Source organism: Anastrepha obliqua, chromosome 1, assembly GCF_027943255.1.
Source record: "Anastrepha obliqua isolate idAnaObli1 chromosome 1, idAnaObli1_1.0, whole genome shotgun sequence".
Classification (NCBI taxonomy): Eukaryota; Metazoa; Arthropoda; class Insecta; order Diptera; family Tephritidae; genus Anastrepha; species Anastrepha obliqua.
The window spans coordinates 172,839,648-172,859,743 of NC_072892.1; the positions used below are offsets into that span (position 1 = coordinate 172,839,648).

The 20,096-nt window shown below is 38.1% G+C and overlaps 1 protein-coding gene across 1 annotated transcript; it reads right to left on the minus strand.

Moving 5' to 3' along the window:
* Positions 1-4,458: 4,458 nt before the first annotated feature.
* On the minus strand, positions 4,459-13,738 carry LOC129238615 (myb-like protein AA). Its single transcript, XM_054873698.1, has 2 exons — positions 13,548-13,738; positions 4,459-5,817 (listed from the first exon to the last, which is right to left on the minus strand). The coding sequence occupies exon 2, from the start codon at positions 5,329-5,331 to the stop codon at positions 4,459-4,461; it is 873 nt and encodes a 290-aa protein (XP_054729673.1). The 5' UTR covers positions 5,332-5,817; positions 13,548-13,738.
* Between the last annotated feature and the right edge of the window lie 6,358 nt (positions 13,739-20,096).

A 20,096-nucleotide genomic window follows, 5' to 3' on the forward strand; every position in this document is an offset into this window, starting at 1 on the left:
GCAAAAATTATAAATCTACGTTGAGGTGATTAATTTTGCGCCACTTTGTATGTACGTCATCTCAAGGTATAATCGGCTAAGTCGACTTCGGAAAGAATGGGTTAAAAATGCTGTTATTCTGTAGAATATACATTAAATATATATTTATATCGCGTGCTTTTTTAGCTCCATGAGAATTATCGATATCGCACAACGCTTCCAGATTGTGGAAATTTACTTTGAAAAAATAAATAAATATGTTCGCGAAGTTCATACAGTGAAATGTTGAAGAAGATGCCGAAATGCCGTCGATTCGTCCTAGTTCTCAACTTGTTGTTCTTCGACCATGTGGACAATTTTGCGTAAGAATCTTGGCTTACGTGCCTAGAAAATACAGTTCGTGCAAAATTGAGCCTAAATGATCAATGCATGCATCAAATTTTTGCCGATTGGACTCTTTCAAATTTATATATTATTTAGATTTATTGAAAAAGTTTGTTAAAAATTGGTCTGATCGAATGAAAAAATATATGTAAATGGCATGCAATTATCTAATAGATTATAACAAAAAAAAATTCATTACAACAATATTTCTATTTTATTATTTTAAGTTCTCAAGCTCTTAAAAAACACCCGATATATAACAAGCTCTTTTCCGCCTTTAAACTTAGGTGGTTATTGATCATAACGGCAGCAAACGAAGAAATATAGCACCTCAACATCAAACCCAATTTTGACAATTTTTATGTTTTTAAATATTCATGACTTAAATAAATCCAACTCTCAAATTGTATACAAAAATTTTAAAAATATACCAAATTTTCATCAATATTTCAAATTTCCTCACCAGATTTAAAAAATAATTTGATACGCAAAACAGACCCACGAAGTTTATTTCATATGGAGAAAATATATGTACATAATCGTCAGTTAAGAAAATTGTAAAAAATTAATGCGATTTTTGAGCCACTTCAAACTGGATTTTTATTGTACTAAAATTTAATGGATTATAAGACTGCGTACCCAAAATTTGAATTCTAATAAAACCTTTAGGAATTTTGATGAATTTTAGAATTAAAAACTTTTGCGCAAATGGCTTAAAACTATTTTATGGTCGATCTTTAGCTCCCGGGCGATGCTACTTCTGTGATTTTATCGACATTTTCATAAACTTTAAATTGTTTGATCGACAGTTTCCGAGATATCAATCACTTCAGCCATCTACCGAGAAAATAATGGATTTCTTTTTCCCATTGCTTATCTGTTTGTATATTACAGCTTTCTAGTTCACAAATGTGAAATATTTGAATTTCAATTGGATATCGATCATATTAATTATAATATCGATCCATTTATAGATTTTAATAAAACGAGTATGAACGAAATGCCGGCCGTTGCGGCTAGAATTTCAAAAAGTTGAATTACTGAAAGCCTAAATAGAGATTTTGCATCTTGATGAATCGTAACAGTTTCCCTTGCTTGTTGTTATTATTTTCCATGCAGTGAAAAATGAGTCCTCTTAATCATTTCAATCATAAATTTAAAAACCGTGTCTTGATGTAAAATTTGGTAGACTGAATTCATATTTAGAGGCTCATATGCTGTCTAACGAGATTAATCACCTCGAAGTGATATCCAGAAAACCAACAAATAAAAGTTTGGCTGACGGCGGGATATACATTTTTTCGATTTAAACAATCCCAGGATTTTAGGGGTGTCGTCATTCAAATTTAGATCTTTTTTTGTGCAAGCCTTTTTCCTTTGATTTGGAAGTAAAATAATTGAAAGAAAGAAAGAAAACACAACAATTAAATTTGAAAATCCAAAACAATAAATATATTTAATTAGCAAATTTTTTTTTATATATACATATATTTTTCTTGTTTTAATATTCAAAATTAAAATTAAAAATAAAGGGTGTTTTTTTAGAGGTTAGGTTTTCAAGTTGGCACTACTTTTTTCGTAGATGGTCTTTTTGACAGCTGTCACTTGATTTATGCTCAGTTTGGTTTGCCATTTCATAATGAATAGACTTACACCTGAACAACGTTTGCAAATCGTGCAAATTTATTACGAAAATAATGGTTCGGTTCGCGCGACGCATCGAAGAAAATTTTGTTCAGCGATGAAGCTCACTTTTGGTTGAATGGGTATGTCAATAAGCAAAATTGTCGCATTTGGAGTGAACATAATCCACAAGCCATTGCTGAGACGCCGTTACATCCTCAAAAAGTCACTGTTTGGTGTGCTCTATGGGCAGAGGGAATCATTGGTCCATATTTCTTTAAAAATGAAGCCGGCCATAATGTTACAGTCAATGGAGAGCGCTATAGAGCCATGATTAATGACTTTTTCGTGCCTGAATTGGACGATGTTGATGTGGACGACCTTTGGTTCTAACAAGACGGCGCTACATGCCATACAGCCAACGCAACAATCGATTTATTGAAGGAAACTTTTGGTGAGCGCATTATCTGGCGCCGTGGACCTGTGGCGTGGCCTCCAAGATCGTGCGATATAACACCGCTGGACTATTTCTTGTGGGGCTATGTGAAGTCGCTTGTCTACGCAGATAAGCCCGAGACGATTGACGTCTTGGAAGAGAATATTCGGCGCGTTATTGCTGACATACGGCCCCAATTGCTGCAAAAAGTGGTCGAAAATTGGGCCTCTCGGCTAGAATTTATTCGAGCCAGCCGCGGCGGCCACTTGCCCGAAATCATTTTTAAAACATAATGGCAAACCCTTATCTTTATAATAAAGCTAAATTCTTGACCATAACATTAAATTATATACGTTTTATTTCATCTTGAAAACCTAGCGTCTAAAAAAACACCCTTTATATTTGCAAATAACATTTTTTTTAATGAACAAATGTTTTTAAATTGTTTTCAAATTTAATTTTTTAAATTACACATTTTTTTTTAAATAAAATAAAAATATTTTTCTTTTTTAATTAAAAAAAATTTTTGTTCAACTTTCGACAATTTTGATTTTTCTTATTGGAACAAAAGAAAAAAATTTTATTTGAAAATACAAAACAAAAAACAATAATTTGCATTTTTTTTAATTGTTTCTGTTTTTTGTAATTTTTGAAATTTTGTTTTCAAAGCTCGACAATTTTTTTTTTTTAAATGTGCGTGTGATTGCGTATTTGCAAAAACAAAAAATATAAATTTGAAAACACGAAAAAAATTATATAAAAAAGATTTAATTTTCGAGTTTTTCGACAATTTGTATTTTTTTTTATTTCAACAAAACAATAAAATAAAATTTAAGATTACAAAAACATAAAAAAACAAAACAAATTTAATTTGCAATTTTTTAAATACACTTTTTTTTAATTTCAAGGTTTTTTTTTAACTTAAACAGTTATTCGGCAATTCAATGTTTTTCTTTTTAATTAAAAAAAAATTTTTTTTGCACCTACGCCAATTTTGCTGTTTTTATTGCAACAAAACAAAAAAAATTAAATTTGAAAATCGATTTGCAAATACATACATTTTTAGTTAAATTTTTTTTTTTATTTTTTTTTTAAATGCGACAGTTTTGATTTTGCTTATTTAAAAAATTAAGTTCGATAGAAAGCTAAGCCTTTTTGTTCAAACTTTTTTATTTTGAATTGTAAGTAAAATAATTGTTAGTCTAAGATCAGATTTTCACCGTATTTCATAACAAAACAAAAACTCGAATATACAAAACAAAAATTAAAAAGAAATTAATTTTCGAGAAAATATAATAATAAAATAAATATACAAAAAAATACGATAAAATATTTTTTTTTATTTAAAAAAAATTTTGTTCAACTAAATAAATATTAAAAATATATATTTTTTTTATTAAAAAAAAATATTTTGTTCAACTTTCCACAATTTTGTTTTTTTTTTTTTAATAATTTTCGAAAGAAATCTAAGAATTTTCCCTTTAAAATGAAGCCTAACTTCGGAATTATGTTCGATCTCAATTTAATTTTTTTGTAATTAAGAGAATCTTCGATTCTAATACTGCAATTTAAAGAGTATCATGCAATAATTATGTAGCACTCAAATACCTACAGTTTTCATGCAAATATATGTCACGCGGTATAGGAGATATTCGCGTATTCGTACATATGAATTTTAACACTTTAACAAGTCTATGAATAACAAATGGACCTAAGGCTCCTCCTTTTGTTCGCTTAACAGAAACATTTTCGTTTAGACTTTAATTCAATGCAACAACAAACTATTTGTTTATCTGTTTTAAGCACCACCCATTAAATGGGCGTAAACCACGAAGAAACGTGTTGTAATCATATACATACAAACACGAACACATACATACGTACATACATTAACGAGAACATAAAGAAAGTCAACACTTAGGTGAAATAAAACAAAGAAAAACAAAGAAACAACAAAGAGGCAATCAAACTCGATGTCCGTCGCCATCAAGTCGACAAATCAGAATGCAGATGCGGCTGGGTAAATTAGCCGTCGCTTAAACAATGTGTGGCATTGCCCCTCGGACACTTACCCGTTGTTGATGGTGTTGCTGCTGATGGTGCTGATGCTGGGTCGCCTGGTGGTGTTGTTGCGTTACATTACGGGCCGCAGCCGCCGCCACTGCTGCAGCCGCTAATTGTTGCTGAAGTGTGCGTGTGGCCGTGTGCGACGGCACGGGCGAAGGGGAATGTGGATGAGGTTGCGGACTAGCAGCAACAGCTTGGTATGGCGAACGCATTGGTGTTGGCACCTGCTGCTGTGGCGAACGCTGTTGTTGCTGTTGCTGTTGGTGTTGGTGTTGAGTTTGTGGCGACAATTGCTGCTGATTAAGCAGTTGTTGTTGCATGCGCGGTGCGTAGTAGCAATTGTTGGTTGAAGTGGTTGTCACAGCAGCGGCGCATGTAGATTGGTGTTGTTGCTGATTTTGTCGCTGTTGTTGCTGATGTGGCTGCTGGTGATGAGGGGTGGACACAGGTTGGGGATAATTTGCATATGGCTGTTGGTGCTGCATATATGTAGCGTGTAGTTGCTGTTGTTGTTGTTGTTGACCACAAATGTTGTTGCTACTATTGCTGATATTGTTGATGTTGTTGTTATGCACAAGCGAGTGATGTGTGCGATTCGTATCACAAATCCAGTTGCTAATGCGCGCCTGCTGTTGGTGTTGCTGTAGTTGTTGCTGTTGCTGTTGCATTTGTTGTTGTTGCAACAATTGGTGCACGTGCTGCTGTTGCTGTTGCTGGTGCTGTTGCAACAGCGCCGCGGTCATCGCATTGCCATTGCTATGCCAGCTGTTGTACTCGCTTTTGTAGGCGCCGTTGTTGTTGTTGTTATGACTGTTGTTGTTGCTGCTGCTGCTGCTATGCATTTTTTGTGCTGACTAATTTGTAGCACGAACGCTACACACAAACACACTTTAAGCTTTTCTTTATTTGTTTTTGGATATTTTTTGCTTGATATTTATTTATGGTTGCTGTTTCGTATCTTGTTAACTGAATTTTTTTTGTCATTGCCTTTTTCACCTTTTTCGCCTTTTTTCGCTCGCTTTGGCACACTTGCGGCGCGAACACTCCTTTTTCTGTCGCTTGCAACTCGAATGCTGCAGCTGTGCACGAGCCTTAAATGCTTCACCCACACAATACTCATTCACTTTTTGCACAATAAAATTGTTTGTGTACGTTTTGTTTACTTTTGTTTTGCTGGTTTGCACTTTTGGTTTTTGTTTTGGTTGCAATTAATTTTCTGCCTGCTCCTTCACTTTTATATTTCAAGTATTTATATTCCTTTAACGCCTATGGTTCTTCTTCTCCTTATTGCTGCTTTTGTTGTTGTACATGTGTATATATGCGACCACCTGAGTTTGAATTCCAAAGGGAAAAAATACAAAATAAAGTAAAGGTACCCACTCGTATCTCACAATAATTTATATGTTTTGGCCTTTGCCAAAAATGGCTACTACTGCGTTTACTTTATTTCCTCTGTTTTTAAGTGCAGCTTCGAAAAGGCTGTAGAAAAAGCGCACAGCGCACACAACAAAAACATTCAATACGAATATAAAAACTGATGTGGTTTTGGCTTTTTTGCGAAAAAGGCGCGTGCGTGCATTGATCTCCCCACAAGTACGAGCGCGACTTGAGTGGCGGTGGTTGGTTGAACGCGCTTGAGCGCACGAGTGCCGGGGTTGACGCGCGTTCCCGATATGCGCGCACGAACGCGGCGTCGACTTGCGAATGGCAAACATATAAAAAATACGCTTAGCGAAACACGAATTACATATTTCACAAAAACACGCAAGAGGGGAGACACTCATTCACGTACATACATACATATATGCATGCATATGTGCGAGCGAAATTTCCCAAAACACAACCCCACCAACGCCAATATGCTGTCACTGTCAAATATATACAGCCGCTCTATGCGTTTACGAGAATTACGACAATTTTAGTACGACAAGCTGCGATCACCTTCTGGTGTGTACCTTCAGTGATCAGAAACTTCCACCACTTCCTTCCTTACTGCAGCACAGACAAAATTGAATTAAAATTCGAAATGGAAACTGAAATTTGATAAGCATGGGTCCAAGCGGTGGCGGCAGTGGTGGCGACGACGACGACGGCGACGACAACGATGTTGGACGATACAGCCGGATAATGGCGCCAACGTCAATACCAATACCGCCGCAGCGCGCAGCACACGACGCGTCTTGGCTTGACGCTGCCTCTGCCTCTGTTATTGCCTGCGACTGGACTCAACGACAACAATCGCAAATTTAGTTACGCCAGAGTTGACGTCGCCGTGGCGTACTGCAAAACAGCTTAGAGTCCGGTAAACTACAGCTCAAACGGAATAATCGGCCACAAGTGTGTTGTTGAATGTACTGAGCAGCGGGCGGTGGCGCTGCCGAAATGACGGTGGCACTAATATCGTTTTGGTTATTTTTTCCTTTTCTAATTCTTGCTGATTAGTGAATTAGTCGAAAAGGTTTTAGACGATTTAACAACTGTCCAGCCAAAATGTAAATATCAAATTCAAATAATATTTAAGTGTCTGTGTTTGTCTATCCTGCCTGGGAGTGCAAAGTAAAGTGCGGTGGTATTGAACATAATGGTGAGTATGACTATAGAGAGTGCATACACATACATCCATATATACTCGTACAGTGAAATTCCTCATAGCCGGAACGCTCACCGTCTCAGTGTTTTTGTTCGCTTAAGGGGTAGGGAAATTGCCGTTTATTTAATATGTTGTACGAAATTATGAATATTTAATAATGAAAATTATGTATGCAAACATTCATGCTATTATTACATACTTATATATATATGCATATATATATATATATATAAAGTCCACTGTGCAATACTGCTTTGAATCAACATTTTTTCTAATAATTTGATTCAACATGACTGACTCATGGCTCTCGATATTTTCGTTACAATTTTGATAATTGGGCTATGTTGACCTACGATGTTATGGGCTCACTTATTTCTTGGTTAGATTATTCTTCCTAATCACTTATGTCCATAATACGAGTATCGCTTTGTTCTTCAAATTCCATTTCAAAATTATTGTTTTCAATGCAGACATTAGCGTAAATTGCCAGTGGAAAGTCATCTTCGTGATCAAAATCGGAAAGACTCTCACAGACTTAAAATTGAGAAATCTGTGCGTCTCCCTAATACCAGCAGTGTCTTCCAGGCGGAAGTTCTGGCAATTGGGGAAGCCTGTAGGCTACTAATCAAAGATTTCTCTTTTAAGGGCAATATCGCTATTCTTTCGGATAGCCAAGCTGAATCCAGGCACTGAGTTCGGCTAGTACAGGCTCTAAAGTGGTGGAACAAAGCAGGAATAGCCTCACCATCTTGAGTGAAAACCATAAAGTTACCTTAATTTGGGTCCCGGGACATCGGAACATTGAAGGTAACGAAAAAGCAGATGAACTGGCAAGAGTAATGCTCTTGCAGAATCGGTATTCACACCATTAGGTGCAGTCAAGAGTACAATTTACCAAAAACACCTCCGAATCGCGAATTGTAGATGGAAAGTCCAGACGAAATGCAAAATTAGCAGAATGTTATGGCCCACCTACAACCTCAAGCAATCGTCGACATTAATAAGCATGAAACGACGGGACGCCTGGAGACTAACGGCAGTCATAACTGGCTTTTGGTCTATCGGAGAGCTGGCAGCCAAAATGGGTATCCCTCACAATACATACTGTCACGGTTGTAAGCAACCGGAGAAAAAGGAGGCAATCTTCCATTTCCTCTGTGAGTGCCCTGCCCTATGGAGGGACAGAATGTTAACCCTGGGCCGACCGCTGTTCGAGAATCTCGAACAACTGTCTGGCTGAGACGTCAACAACCTAATAAGGTTCTTAAAACGCACCGACTGGATATAGTCATGCTGTAAAAACCGTTAAACAAGTTGGTAACGAGGATGTGGCAACAAAATGGTGCGGAAGCGCTAGTTGGATTCTGTAAGAATCACCACTTTAACCAACCAACCAACCATCATCAATTTCTGAAAATCCTTCTTAACGGAATCAGCCTCTACTTTATCTCGAGATGCTCTAATAAAATACATACACAGCTCCAAGTGCTGTACTCATTTAATGTAAAAGCTTCGGTTCAGTGAAAGCGACTAAGTGAGTGATTGCGTCTAAAGTGTTAGTATGTTTGTGTCATCGGTACAAATATGAGTTTCGAACAAAGAGCTAATATCAAATTTTATTTTAAAATCGATAAAACATTTACCGAAACATTTGAGTTGATGAAACAAGTTGATGGCGATGATTGTCTATCTCGTGCCAGAGTTCATTAGTGGTTTACACGTTTCAGAGATGTTTGTGAGGGCATAAATGACATTGAGCATATGCCCAAAACCAGAAATCACCGAAAACTCCATCGAAATTGTTCGTAAATTTATCAAAAATGAAACGAAATCATCATTGAAATTCATGGAATAATGGAGTTCAATATCTTCAAAATATCGATTTCTCGCATTTTAACTGATTATTTGGGCTTACGAAAGGTCCGTGCACGTTTCATTCCGTACAAGTTAACTGAGGACCAAAAATTGCTAGGATTCAACATGCGAAAGACCTCCTTGAAGAGGCGAGAAAAGACGAGAACTTCCTTTACAACATTGAAACTGGTGATGAAACGTGGTGTTTCCAACATGAACCTGGAACTAAGCGTCAAAGTACCGATGGGAAAGCCCCAGACGAGCCACCACCCAAGAAGAAGCGTTTGCGTTTGCGTTTGAACAAGTCAAAAATCATGTCGATGCTCATTTGTTTTTACCATTCCAAGGGAATTGTCCACAAGAAGTTCGTGCCAATGGGCCAAACCGTCAATCCAATTTTCTATTTTGGCGTTTTGAAGCGTTTGTTGCGTCGCATTCGTCGAATTTGCACTGAATACTGCGAAGGAGGAAGCTGGCGCTTATTGCATGACAATGCACCATCTCATCGATCCACTCTTGTGCCTGTTTTGTTGACTAGAAATCGCATTTTAACCATACCGCCTTGACCTTAGAACATTTTTTCCCACGAAGATTTCTTTCTTGTAATTCAGGACGCTAAAAACTACTGAAATTAATCAACTAATGGTATTTTAAGAAAAATTATTGCAAAAAATATATTGACCAGTATACTGCCAGATTTTACCTATCGAATTAGATATAATCATGAGCTGGAAATCTCAGAGGATACGATAGCTCGGATACGTGTTTAGAATGTCAAAAGAGAGAACAACTCGAAAGGCAGTTGAATTACGCCCTGCTGGAGCCGGAAGAAGAGGACGCCCCAGAAAGAGATGTCTTGAAGACGTAGAAGTTGAACTTGAAAAACTAAACGTGCGGCGGTAGAAGTAGGTAGCCTTAGATAGAGGCAGATGGCACAAGGTTGGGAGTGAAGCATTGGTTCACAAAGACTGTGATGCTAAGAAGAAGAAGAAGAATTTCGGATTTCTTCGGAGATCGCGTAGATTTAAAGAAAATTAAAAGGGAATCCGAGTGTAGTATATGGACTTAATTGTGTCTGAGTGCAGCACTTGCTAGTTGTCCCGACAAAAAAAAACAAAACCCAGCTCGGTGTTCCATTTTCTTCGACATTTTAATAGATAGTTAAGTTGCCTGAAACTTAATAAATTTTCATTGAGTTCGAAATGGGTTTTTTAATAAAAAATCATCACCTTGCAGTAGCCTATAAATTTTCCTATGCTATGTAAATTTTTCTTGACATTATCTCGCAAATGACCCAACCGCTCTTTGTTCCTAAGATATGGTTAATTTCTAAATTATCCGCATCGGGTTTTAACGATAACCAGAAAAAAGTTTAAGGAAGTCCAATCGCAGTTTCGAGATAACAGTCAGTAATAATGACTTTTTTACAGGAATGGCATTTAAAGCAGCATATTCAAAAAAATTCATTGGCATTTGCTGGGTTTTCGATCAAATTTTTATTAACATAATCGTCGGGATAAGAGGCGAGGTTACTAACCACTATACTATCGAGAGCTATTGGCGGTCACCGCAGCCGAATGGGTTGGTGCGTGATTACCATTCGGAATTCACAGAGAGAACGTTGGTTCGACTCTCGGTGAAACACCAAAATAAGAAAAACATTTTTCTATTTAATAGCGGTCACCCCTCGGCAGGCAATTGCACATCTTCGCGTGTATTTCTGCTTTGAAAAAAGCTCCTCATAAAAACCAGCGGCCATTCAGAGTCGACTTAAAACTGTAGGCCTCTCCATTTGTGGAAAACATAAAGACGCACGTCCCAAACAGGAGGTGTAGAGTCGTCGACATGCAGCCTCCTTCACCGAAACTTCTTTATAATAAGCGCATAGTTTGGACAACACAGGATTTACTTGAGACACACCAGTTATGTATTCGGAGTATTACCAAGGGTGCGTGCAGTCATGGAAGCAACGTTGGAGTCTTTATGTAGAGTTGAAGGGTTACTATTGTAAAGGTCGATAAGAAAATGTTCGTAGCAACTTAGTTTTTTTGAATTTTTTGACGAATTTCGGCACTTCTTTGCCACTCCTTGTATTGTATAACACCGAATTTTCCTCACGTTTCCTCACGCATGAAATAGCATTCAATGTCAAAATAACTTGTGAGAAACTAAATGATAACACACCCTTCATAATACACTGCATAATATACGTAAAAGTAGCAACCCATAATGGCAATCGGATATTTTTAAGTGCGATCGCCGAATATGCCTGTGCATGGCCTATAAGCTGTTAGTGCGATATTTGACGATTGGATTCTAAAAATTTTCAAAATGTGTGCTATTGGTTCTCCGTCATAGTAATTGCCGATTTTACATATTGATGGCGTTGATAATTGTTTTGAAGAGCTTGTGACTCTTTTTTTTATGTTTTTCTTTTGACATTTATTAGCTGCCACTTTTAGCTTGCTTTAGAAAAAAAAAAAAAAAGTGCGCGTAATTTTGTGTATATTTCTTCTTGTTTGGCGTCAATTTTAATATGGAGCCCACAAAAGAGCATTTTCGTCATATTTTACTTCATTATTTCCATAAAGGAAAAGGCGCAGAGAAGGTTGCTAAAAAGTTGCGTGATTGCGATATTGTGATAAAGCCTTAAAAGAAAGACAGTGTCGAAATGGTTTATCAAATTCCGTTCTGGATATTTTTCACTTAAAGATGAGCCACGTTCAGGTCGGCCAAGTGATGTCGATGAAGACATTATCAAGGCTTTAATCGATTGGATCGTCATGTAACTTTACGTGAGATTGGACAGAAGTTAAATATACCAAAATTAACCATTCATGAGCATATAAAGAGTCTTGAACTGGTAAAAAAGTTTGATGTTTGGGTACCACATGAATTGAAAGAAATTCATTTAACAAACCGAATTAACGCTTGTGATATGCATCTTAAACGCAATGAAGTCGAACCGTTTTTGAAGCGGAGTATCACTGGTGATGAAAAATGGATTGCTTAAAATAACGTCAATCGAAAACAAGCTTGGTTCAAGCATGATGAAGCGCCACAAACCAGTTCAAAGGCTGATATTCACCAAAAGAAGATTATGCGGTCAGTTTGGTGGGACTGGAAGGATGTGGTACTATATTTTGAGCTGCTTCAGAGGAACCAAACGATTAATTCGGATGTGTATTGCCAACAAATGGACAAATTGAATGCAGCCATCAACGAGAAGCGACCAGAATTGATCAATCGTAAAAGTGCCATTAGGTTCATCAGGACAACGCTCGACCGCGTACATCTTTGGTCGCTCGCCAAAAACTGAGAGAGCTTGGCTGGGAACTTTTGATGCATTCACCATATATGGTGCTGAACTTGTACCGTCAGACTACCATTTGTTTCGGTTTTTGTAGAACTCCTTAAATGGTAAAACTTTCGGCAATGACGAAGCTATAAAATCGAGCTTGGTTCAGATTTTTGCAAACAAAGGCCAGAAGTTCTATGAGCGCGGAATAATAAATTTGCCGGAAAGATGGCAAAAGGTTGGCGAACAAAATAAAAAATATATAATTGATTAAAGTTCATTCTAAGTTTTAATAAAAATGTATTTACTTTCTCCTAAAAAATCGGCAATTTCTTTCTGGACAACGTAATATTTTATGCTTTAAAGGCGGAATATATTTGTATGAGCTGCACTGTTTTTAATGGTATTTGAGGATTTGCTAAAAATTGTAAATTGGGAGTATAAATTAAAACACTCGAGTGATGCGGGGGTTATTTCACCAGGTGAATTGGCGCTTATACCCTTTTTGGGTGTTTGGCCGAGCTCCTCCGCCTATTTGTGGCGCGAGTCTTGATGTTGTTTCACAAAGGAAGGGACTTTCAGTTTTAAGCCGACTCGGAATGGTAGATATTTTTACGAGGAGCTTTTTCATGGCAGAAATACACTCGGAGGTTTGCCTTTGCCTGCCGAGGGGTGGCCGCTATTAGAAAAATTGTTCTTCAATTGGTATTTCACGGATACTCAAACTTATGTTCTCTGAGTGGTAGTCACGCATGAACTCAATCGGCTCAATCGGTTCAATCGACTACATAATTTAGTTGGTATTCCTAATTTGCGTAAGTTTGTCGGAGGTAGAAGAAATTTTTGTAGCGCAGTTGTAGTTTTCAAAGTTAACCAAAATTGTCTAGACAGTTGTGCTGGCGTTAAGAGGAATAAGAATTTAAGGCACAATCGCTTATTATTTAAAATTAAAAAAAATCAAACTTTTGTCGTAGTACAATAACAAAAGCATTAACAACAACAAAAGCACTAAAAAGATCGCACATAAAAAGGCAGCAAAAACACTGTGCTTCGCAGTGACAGGCGCTCGGTGGCACCAATCACGCCATTCATCCCGAAAAACTCAGATTATCTAACCACTCTTTGCTTTTGTTATTAAGTTATTTAATCACTTTTTCACGGCTTTTTCTTTTTTTGTTTTGCAGTTTCTTTGGAGGTCGCGTAATTTACTATTCACAGCATTTAAAAGGCATTTTTTTCTTACAAACCCATTGCCAATACCATTGCGGAAATGTTTTCGTATTCACTTTAATAATTTTTCACAATTCACAATTCACCTTTTGCACTTTCAATTCGATTTGGCGCAGTTCCACCACTTCATGCTATGGTCGACTGCCGAGGTGTTCAGTGTCCTTTGCACCTACGGATATATTTTTCTATGTACACTTATTTTTGGTAGTATTTATGCACTATTTTGTTTTGGTTGTAAAATTTGCCGCGTACGCGTAAACTCGTTGAAGCGATCACTTTTACCGCGCGCGCTCGCCAAAAAACGGTAACAACGCGCACATACGCATAGGTAAAACGTTCAAATTGAAATGTTGCTCTGTAATTTTTTTGTGCGAACATTTACCCTGCTGGCTGCCGCTAACTAGCAGAATTGTTGACGCTGCTGGCAATGGCAGTGCCAGTGACGCTGACGCTGACGCTAAGACTGCTTGGCAAACGTTATTCAGTTAGTTTGCTAGCTTCTTGCAATACTGACTAGGCGCTATTCTGGTGGCTGGCTGGTGATCGTGGCTTAGTCATCCGTTTGCTCGCGCGAACACTGGCATGACAATCGGTGCTACCGTCGGCCCTGCTGCGGCTCGCTGTGTATTGTCGCCTTCACCGTCACCGTCGTCATCGTCGCCACCTTTTCTGGACGCTTGAGCTTACGCTCTCGTGTAAGAACTTTGCACAAAACGCTCGTCGTATGGCAAGCGTGCGCGTGCAAGTGTGGAAGTAAGACGGACGGCGGCAGCGCGTCTTCTTGGCTAGCGGCTGCTAATAGTCTGGATGACTAATGCAGCTAGCACGCGCTACAATCACAGCGCGGTGGTAACGTGAATAGGAACAACAATAACAACAACAACAACAACAACGGCAGTAATGCCACAGCTACCAAGTGAATACGCAAACATCACATACGGTAGCCAGGCATCGTGCACATAAAAATAACAACAATCAAATAAAAACAAACAAATGCAAATAAATGGAAGAAGAATAGTATTTTATGCGAAAAGGTGTAGAAGTGCAGAAATAATGTGTAATAATGAAAAATTGTGTGATCGTACTAGGAGTGTAAAAGTGTATAAAGATGCCTAAATGTGCCTACATATGTATGTATGTATATGTATTTGGCACATGCACACATACATACATACATATGCACGTATGAAAAATATACTTACGTATGTATGTATTTCCATTGATTGCGCACTCAGCACAATCCTAAGCAAACCGCATCAAATCAGCCGGAGGGTGGAGTATCTGGCAGTCGAAAGTCAGCCAAGCAAGCCAAGCAAACCAACAAATGCATATACACATACATACATATACATACATATAATAAAGTAAAATCGTCGAAGCTGAGCGAATGACTGACAAGTTATAAAAATATCGCATAATTCATAGCTGCAATTGGTTTCACTGTTTTTTCCCTATTTTCTCGCTTCTTCTTAGATCATCTGAAGCGATTATCGCACGTGTGTTGGTTATTGGCAGTAAACAGCAACAAAAATAAAAACATTCCAGCCAAACCAATACTGGTGTCACACCGGTGTCATATCTGTCAATATGCCGCTGCGCGTTGCGATCATGCGATGGTCATTTGTTGTCTACATTTTTACCTCATTTTCTGTACGATCGTACGATTTGGCTCAGTCCCACCTAGTGGCTCTCGGCACACACCTGGCGCTTGAACGCTTGCACTGATGGAGGGCATTATTGAATGCATCATCTTGGTAATTGATTAGTTCGATCTCAATTATGATCAATAGCCGATGTTGTCGCGCTTCTTGTTGTTTTTGTTCACGCCATTTCTATTGTGATTGGTGCGGCCACGCCGATCATTGACTCGTGACTGTTCAGAGTTTAAAGCCATGTTGGGATTATAATTAATATTAATTTGGTTAAGCTTCTACTAAAATTATAAATTCACACGCACTGCTGCTAATTAAACGATGACAGTTTGCATTATGAAGCGCGATTAATCAGTGCTTAAGTGAGGAAATCATTTTCATATGTACAGGGTGTCTGGTGGTAGAATTAAGTTTTACACTTGAAGTTGCTCACTAAGTTAGGTTAGGTATTTATATTTGGCTGATCTGAATAGATCTCACATAGGCCACAAGGGTCCGTAGTGTTATCAGTGTTGTTGGAGTCGTGTTAAACATAGTTCCTGAACATGGCTTGGCGAATTTTAATAAACAGTTTAAATGTGTTTCTTCCTAATCACGTATGAGGGGGCAGGGAACTGTGTAAGCTGATTCGTACGGGTTATTTAATCACGATGTCGCGGGAAGAGATGATATGAAGAAGCAGATTGGCGACATCGCGCCGAGCAACATAAAGATCAAAATGTTCGAACGCGAGGACAGCTGGAACGCGGTAAAGAAATACATCGAGAACGTACTACGGAAAAAAAGATAGACTTCAACACAGTGCAACAAAGCAAAGTCGCACAGATAGAGCCATAAGAAGGCAAGCCTATAGCATGAAACCTGGATACAAATATGGTGGACCCCGACGTGGGTGAATAGAATTGGTCCTTTATGTTTACTGTTCTGAACCCTCCCGAAGTAACACAGAAAGTAGTCCCAGGAAGTGTGTCTCCCAAGAAGGTGAGTAGGGACTGTTTTAGTGGCTACACCACTCGACACAGAAGTCGACGGTCGCTGTAAGAGCGAAGGCATTTGAACCCATCTAAAAAAAAAACAAAAAGTGTTGCATAGGACGGTTCAACAATGTTTGTTTGCAATCGAAACGTATTCCAAGGTCAGCGATACGTGTGCAACTGCTCGTCGTTGATTTTCTTCACGTCACAATAATCGACGTTTATGACGTGATGCCCCAAAAGAAGATTCGATTTGCTCAAGGGTGCGAAGGTTTCGGGAAACAAGTTCGGAGGCAAACAGCCCACGGCCGGGACCCAGCCGGACATCGCGACATCGAGAAATTAAAATATTTAGCACGTCGCTTCAAATTTACACAATAATCCGCGTCATTCCGTGCGCAAGAGAGCTGCCGCCTTCGGGCTTCCAAAAATGCTGTGAGTGAAATAAATATCAGAAGGCAACATTTCCGTGAAGCGTCTATGCAGACGCGACAAACGCCATAGCCGAGGAAGCCGAGAGAGCTGAAGCTATCAGCAACATAAAATTTCTGTAGTATAAAATCTATAAAATTGCTTCCGCAGACTCAAAGGTGATAAAAGCCTTACGAAAATGTATATTAAAGATAATCACGGAAAACTTATAACTGAACAACAACTGAAGAACAACCGAAACTATGGCATGAGTACTTCGAAGAAAGCTTTAGTATATCCTTGATAGCAACAGTAATTCCATTCCGCCGTACTCAAAAATATCCCCCGTTAGCTCTGTTCACCCATCAATAGACGAAATATAGCGCCTTATAAGGGGCATGAAATCCGGAAAATCAAGCCGAGTGCCCAACATCTCGTCCGAAATGTTAAAAGCAGATCCAAAAATATCAGCACAAATTCTTTTCACTCTCTATTTCAGACTATATGGAAAGTGGAAGAGTTACCATCAGCCTGGATGCAGGGCATACTTGTAAAAGTTCCAAAAAGAGGAACCGCTACCTAATGTAAGATGTGCTATCTGAGCAGTATCCACTGTTTTTGGCCACTAAGGACGATCTTATACCCATAGTTTCATTTGGAAGGAAATGTGATGTCAAATTTCCATTGCGTGAGCAATAGAGTAATCCAGAGAGCATTCAGAGAGGCTTGATGGATATTTTCTTTTCCAAGAATGAAAAAGGTTCTGGAGTCGGATGATACTTAAACGCTATAATCTCCCAAACGGAAATTGTTGCCATTCTGAAAGTAGCAGATGGAGCGGGAAACAGATTGAAGTCTTTAGTGACAGTCAGGATGCACTGAAGACTCTGGAGAATTCTTTGCCTCAAAGATTTTTCAAGAATGTAAAAAGAAGTTTACTTTTGTTGCGGGACAGAATGTACTTGTACTTATATGGATTCCAAAACACAGGGAGAGTCAAGGGAATGAAATTACCGATGAATTGGCCAACTGTGGATCAGCGGTTACCCCACAGGGATCGGAGCCAATAATCGGAATCAGTTCTGCAGGAATCAAAAAGTGGTCCAGCGATTATGAATACAGTAAACATAAAGAGCGACGGTCCGGTCTAGAACGTTGCAGAACTGCAAAGTGTTTTGTGACAAGTGCGAACAGAAAACTATCAAACTTTCTACTAAAACTTAGGAGCAAAGACGTTCGGTTGATGGTCGGTATTATTACAGGACACAATCCATGGGATCAACATTTGACCACCATTGGAATCATTGATTACCCGATTTGCTTGTCTTTCTTAGAGGAGGTGGATGACACAGATCATTTTCTCTGTTAGTGTTCTGCTTCTGCTAAAGAAAGACTACGAATTTTGGGTTCCGACGTCATGAATGAGAAAAAATGTGTTATCTCAAACTGAAAGATTTTTTCAGATTTAACAAAGAATCTGGAAAATTCTCACAGGTCTAGCTACCTTTATTTCTATATTTTATTCTATCTTTTTCCTTCTGTCACTTCTCTTCTTACTTACTTCACCATCTAACCTTTCACTTTTCAGTGCTTTAAATACAATAGGCTTTTCAGCCTGAGTGTTTTAAGAGTTACTACAGCTCTGGGTACTTCTTGGCTCAACTTTTCAAATTTCCACTTCAATAACGTGACGGTTTGGAAATCAAGCAGATGAAATAATTGGACCATATTTTTTGAAAATCGTCGAGGGCAAGCATGGGGCTTACTCAATGGTTATTTTCTGGTATAGGTTCCTTCCTTCAGAACGAACGCATGGTTTCAACAAGACACCGCATTCGGCCAGGGCGATACTGCTTGATTTCTGCCCTAACAAACTGGTAAGCCGTTTCCATGACTTATCCTGTCCACCGAGGTCGTCTTATCTTACCGCTATAGATTTTTTTCTTTGAAGGTACCCCAAAGTAAAGTATGTGAAACAAACTCAGCGATCATTTTAAACTAAAAGAAAATATCTCTCGCGAGTTTAATGTCATCCCAGCATCATTTTTCCAGGAGGCCAGATTCCAAGAGTGTCAGTTGTAATATTAAACAGTGATTTTTTTAATATAATTTTTATAACGAAGCCGAGCAATGGCATACCCTTTACCTACAAACAGCTACCAAGGTGTGATGAGATACGCTGATTTAAGGCAGGTATTGAGCACAAAGATTTGATCGATTACATTTAAAATCGGTGTATGGAATATTCTATTCACGGTGGAGCTAAAATGCCCTTGAATTCAGTACACACCAAACTTGAAGCGAATTTGGTAAGCCCCTACAAATTTATTACTTACGCGTGCATTTTACATACGCATGTCCCAGCAATGAATACCAACATTTCTCTTTAGGATGAATTCAAAACTGTGGCTGGTTAGTGAACTTTCTAATATTAGGAAAATATTAGTAAAAATAAATTGACAAAATATTTGAAATATAAAAAAAATTGTTTTGATATTTTTTGTTTGTTCTATTCAGTTGTGAGTTACAGGGTGTTGCGGTGCATTTTACAGTTTTTCTTTGATAAAGGCAAAAATGCAAGCCAGACCGGTGAAATTGTGAATGCTGTTTATGGTGCTGCTACTGTAACTGCTAATTACCTGCCATTTTGGCTTCATTGATTCCGTTCAAGCGAAAATGTCGATAAAATCAGAGAAATATTCGAAGTTGACCGACATGTTTGAAGTCGTAGAATCGCTCAGGAGCTAAAGAACGACCATAAAGAAGTTCTAAGTCACAGAATAAAAAATACAAATATTTGATTTCATTTTCCCCAAACTAAAATCAATTTGCTTTCATTGTCTATCATCAGGAGACTCTCAACATTTCTTCTTAATTTTTCCTGAATCAATTTTTGCACCGGCTATGCACAAAATCTCATTTATTTATAAATGGTGTTCCATCGACTAGTTTCGTTAGAATAAATCGTAAAAACAGCACCGTATGATATTTTTAGAGGCTTTTGAGTTATTAGAAACAATAAGTCTTCGTTGAATTGCAACACTTTCATGATAGTTTTGGCTCCTATTTCAGCAACGACGTTAACAATAGCTGCTTTCGGTTCCCCACTTCTCTGCTCGCTAAAGAATTTCGCTGCTGGCCAAGCGTAAAATTAGTATGTGAAAGCAACAGCAGTTTAGCGATGTTTAAGTAACTTTTTTTATGCACTTAACTCCCAAGCGACATGCTTAGGCCAGTTTTTCCAAGAAAAAGTAGCTATATTTTTTATTACAGTAACTTGTAACTTCAAGATATATTTCGTTCTGCTCTTTTGCTGCATAACAGTCCCACTCAAGGGCTACGACGCCAGTGCTAACTCAAGTTAGTGTCAATTGAAACTTTCCCGTAAACGCCACCAAACAAAAATAAGTGAAAGGACGCGAAGCGTTTTGAGGCGATATTTTTAGGCACGCATTCGAAAGGGCCGAAATTATCTTACGCCGCGACTGCAAAAGTCATTAAAAAATCAAAAAAAACTTGTTGTGATGTGGAGTCAGCGGTGTAAAGTATACAAAAATGTTGATGACTTTTTCGACCTGCCTTGAAGCGAGTGACGACA

Coding starts and splice junctions, on each gene's coding strand:
- LOC129238615 (XM_054873698.1), bottom strand. CDS start 5,331: ATGCATAGCAGCAGCAGCAGCAACAACAACAGTCATAACAACAACAAC.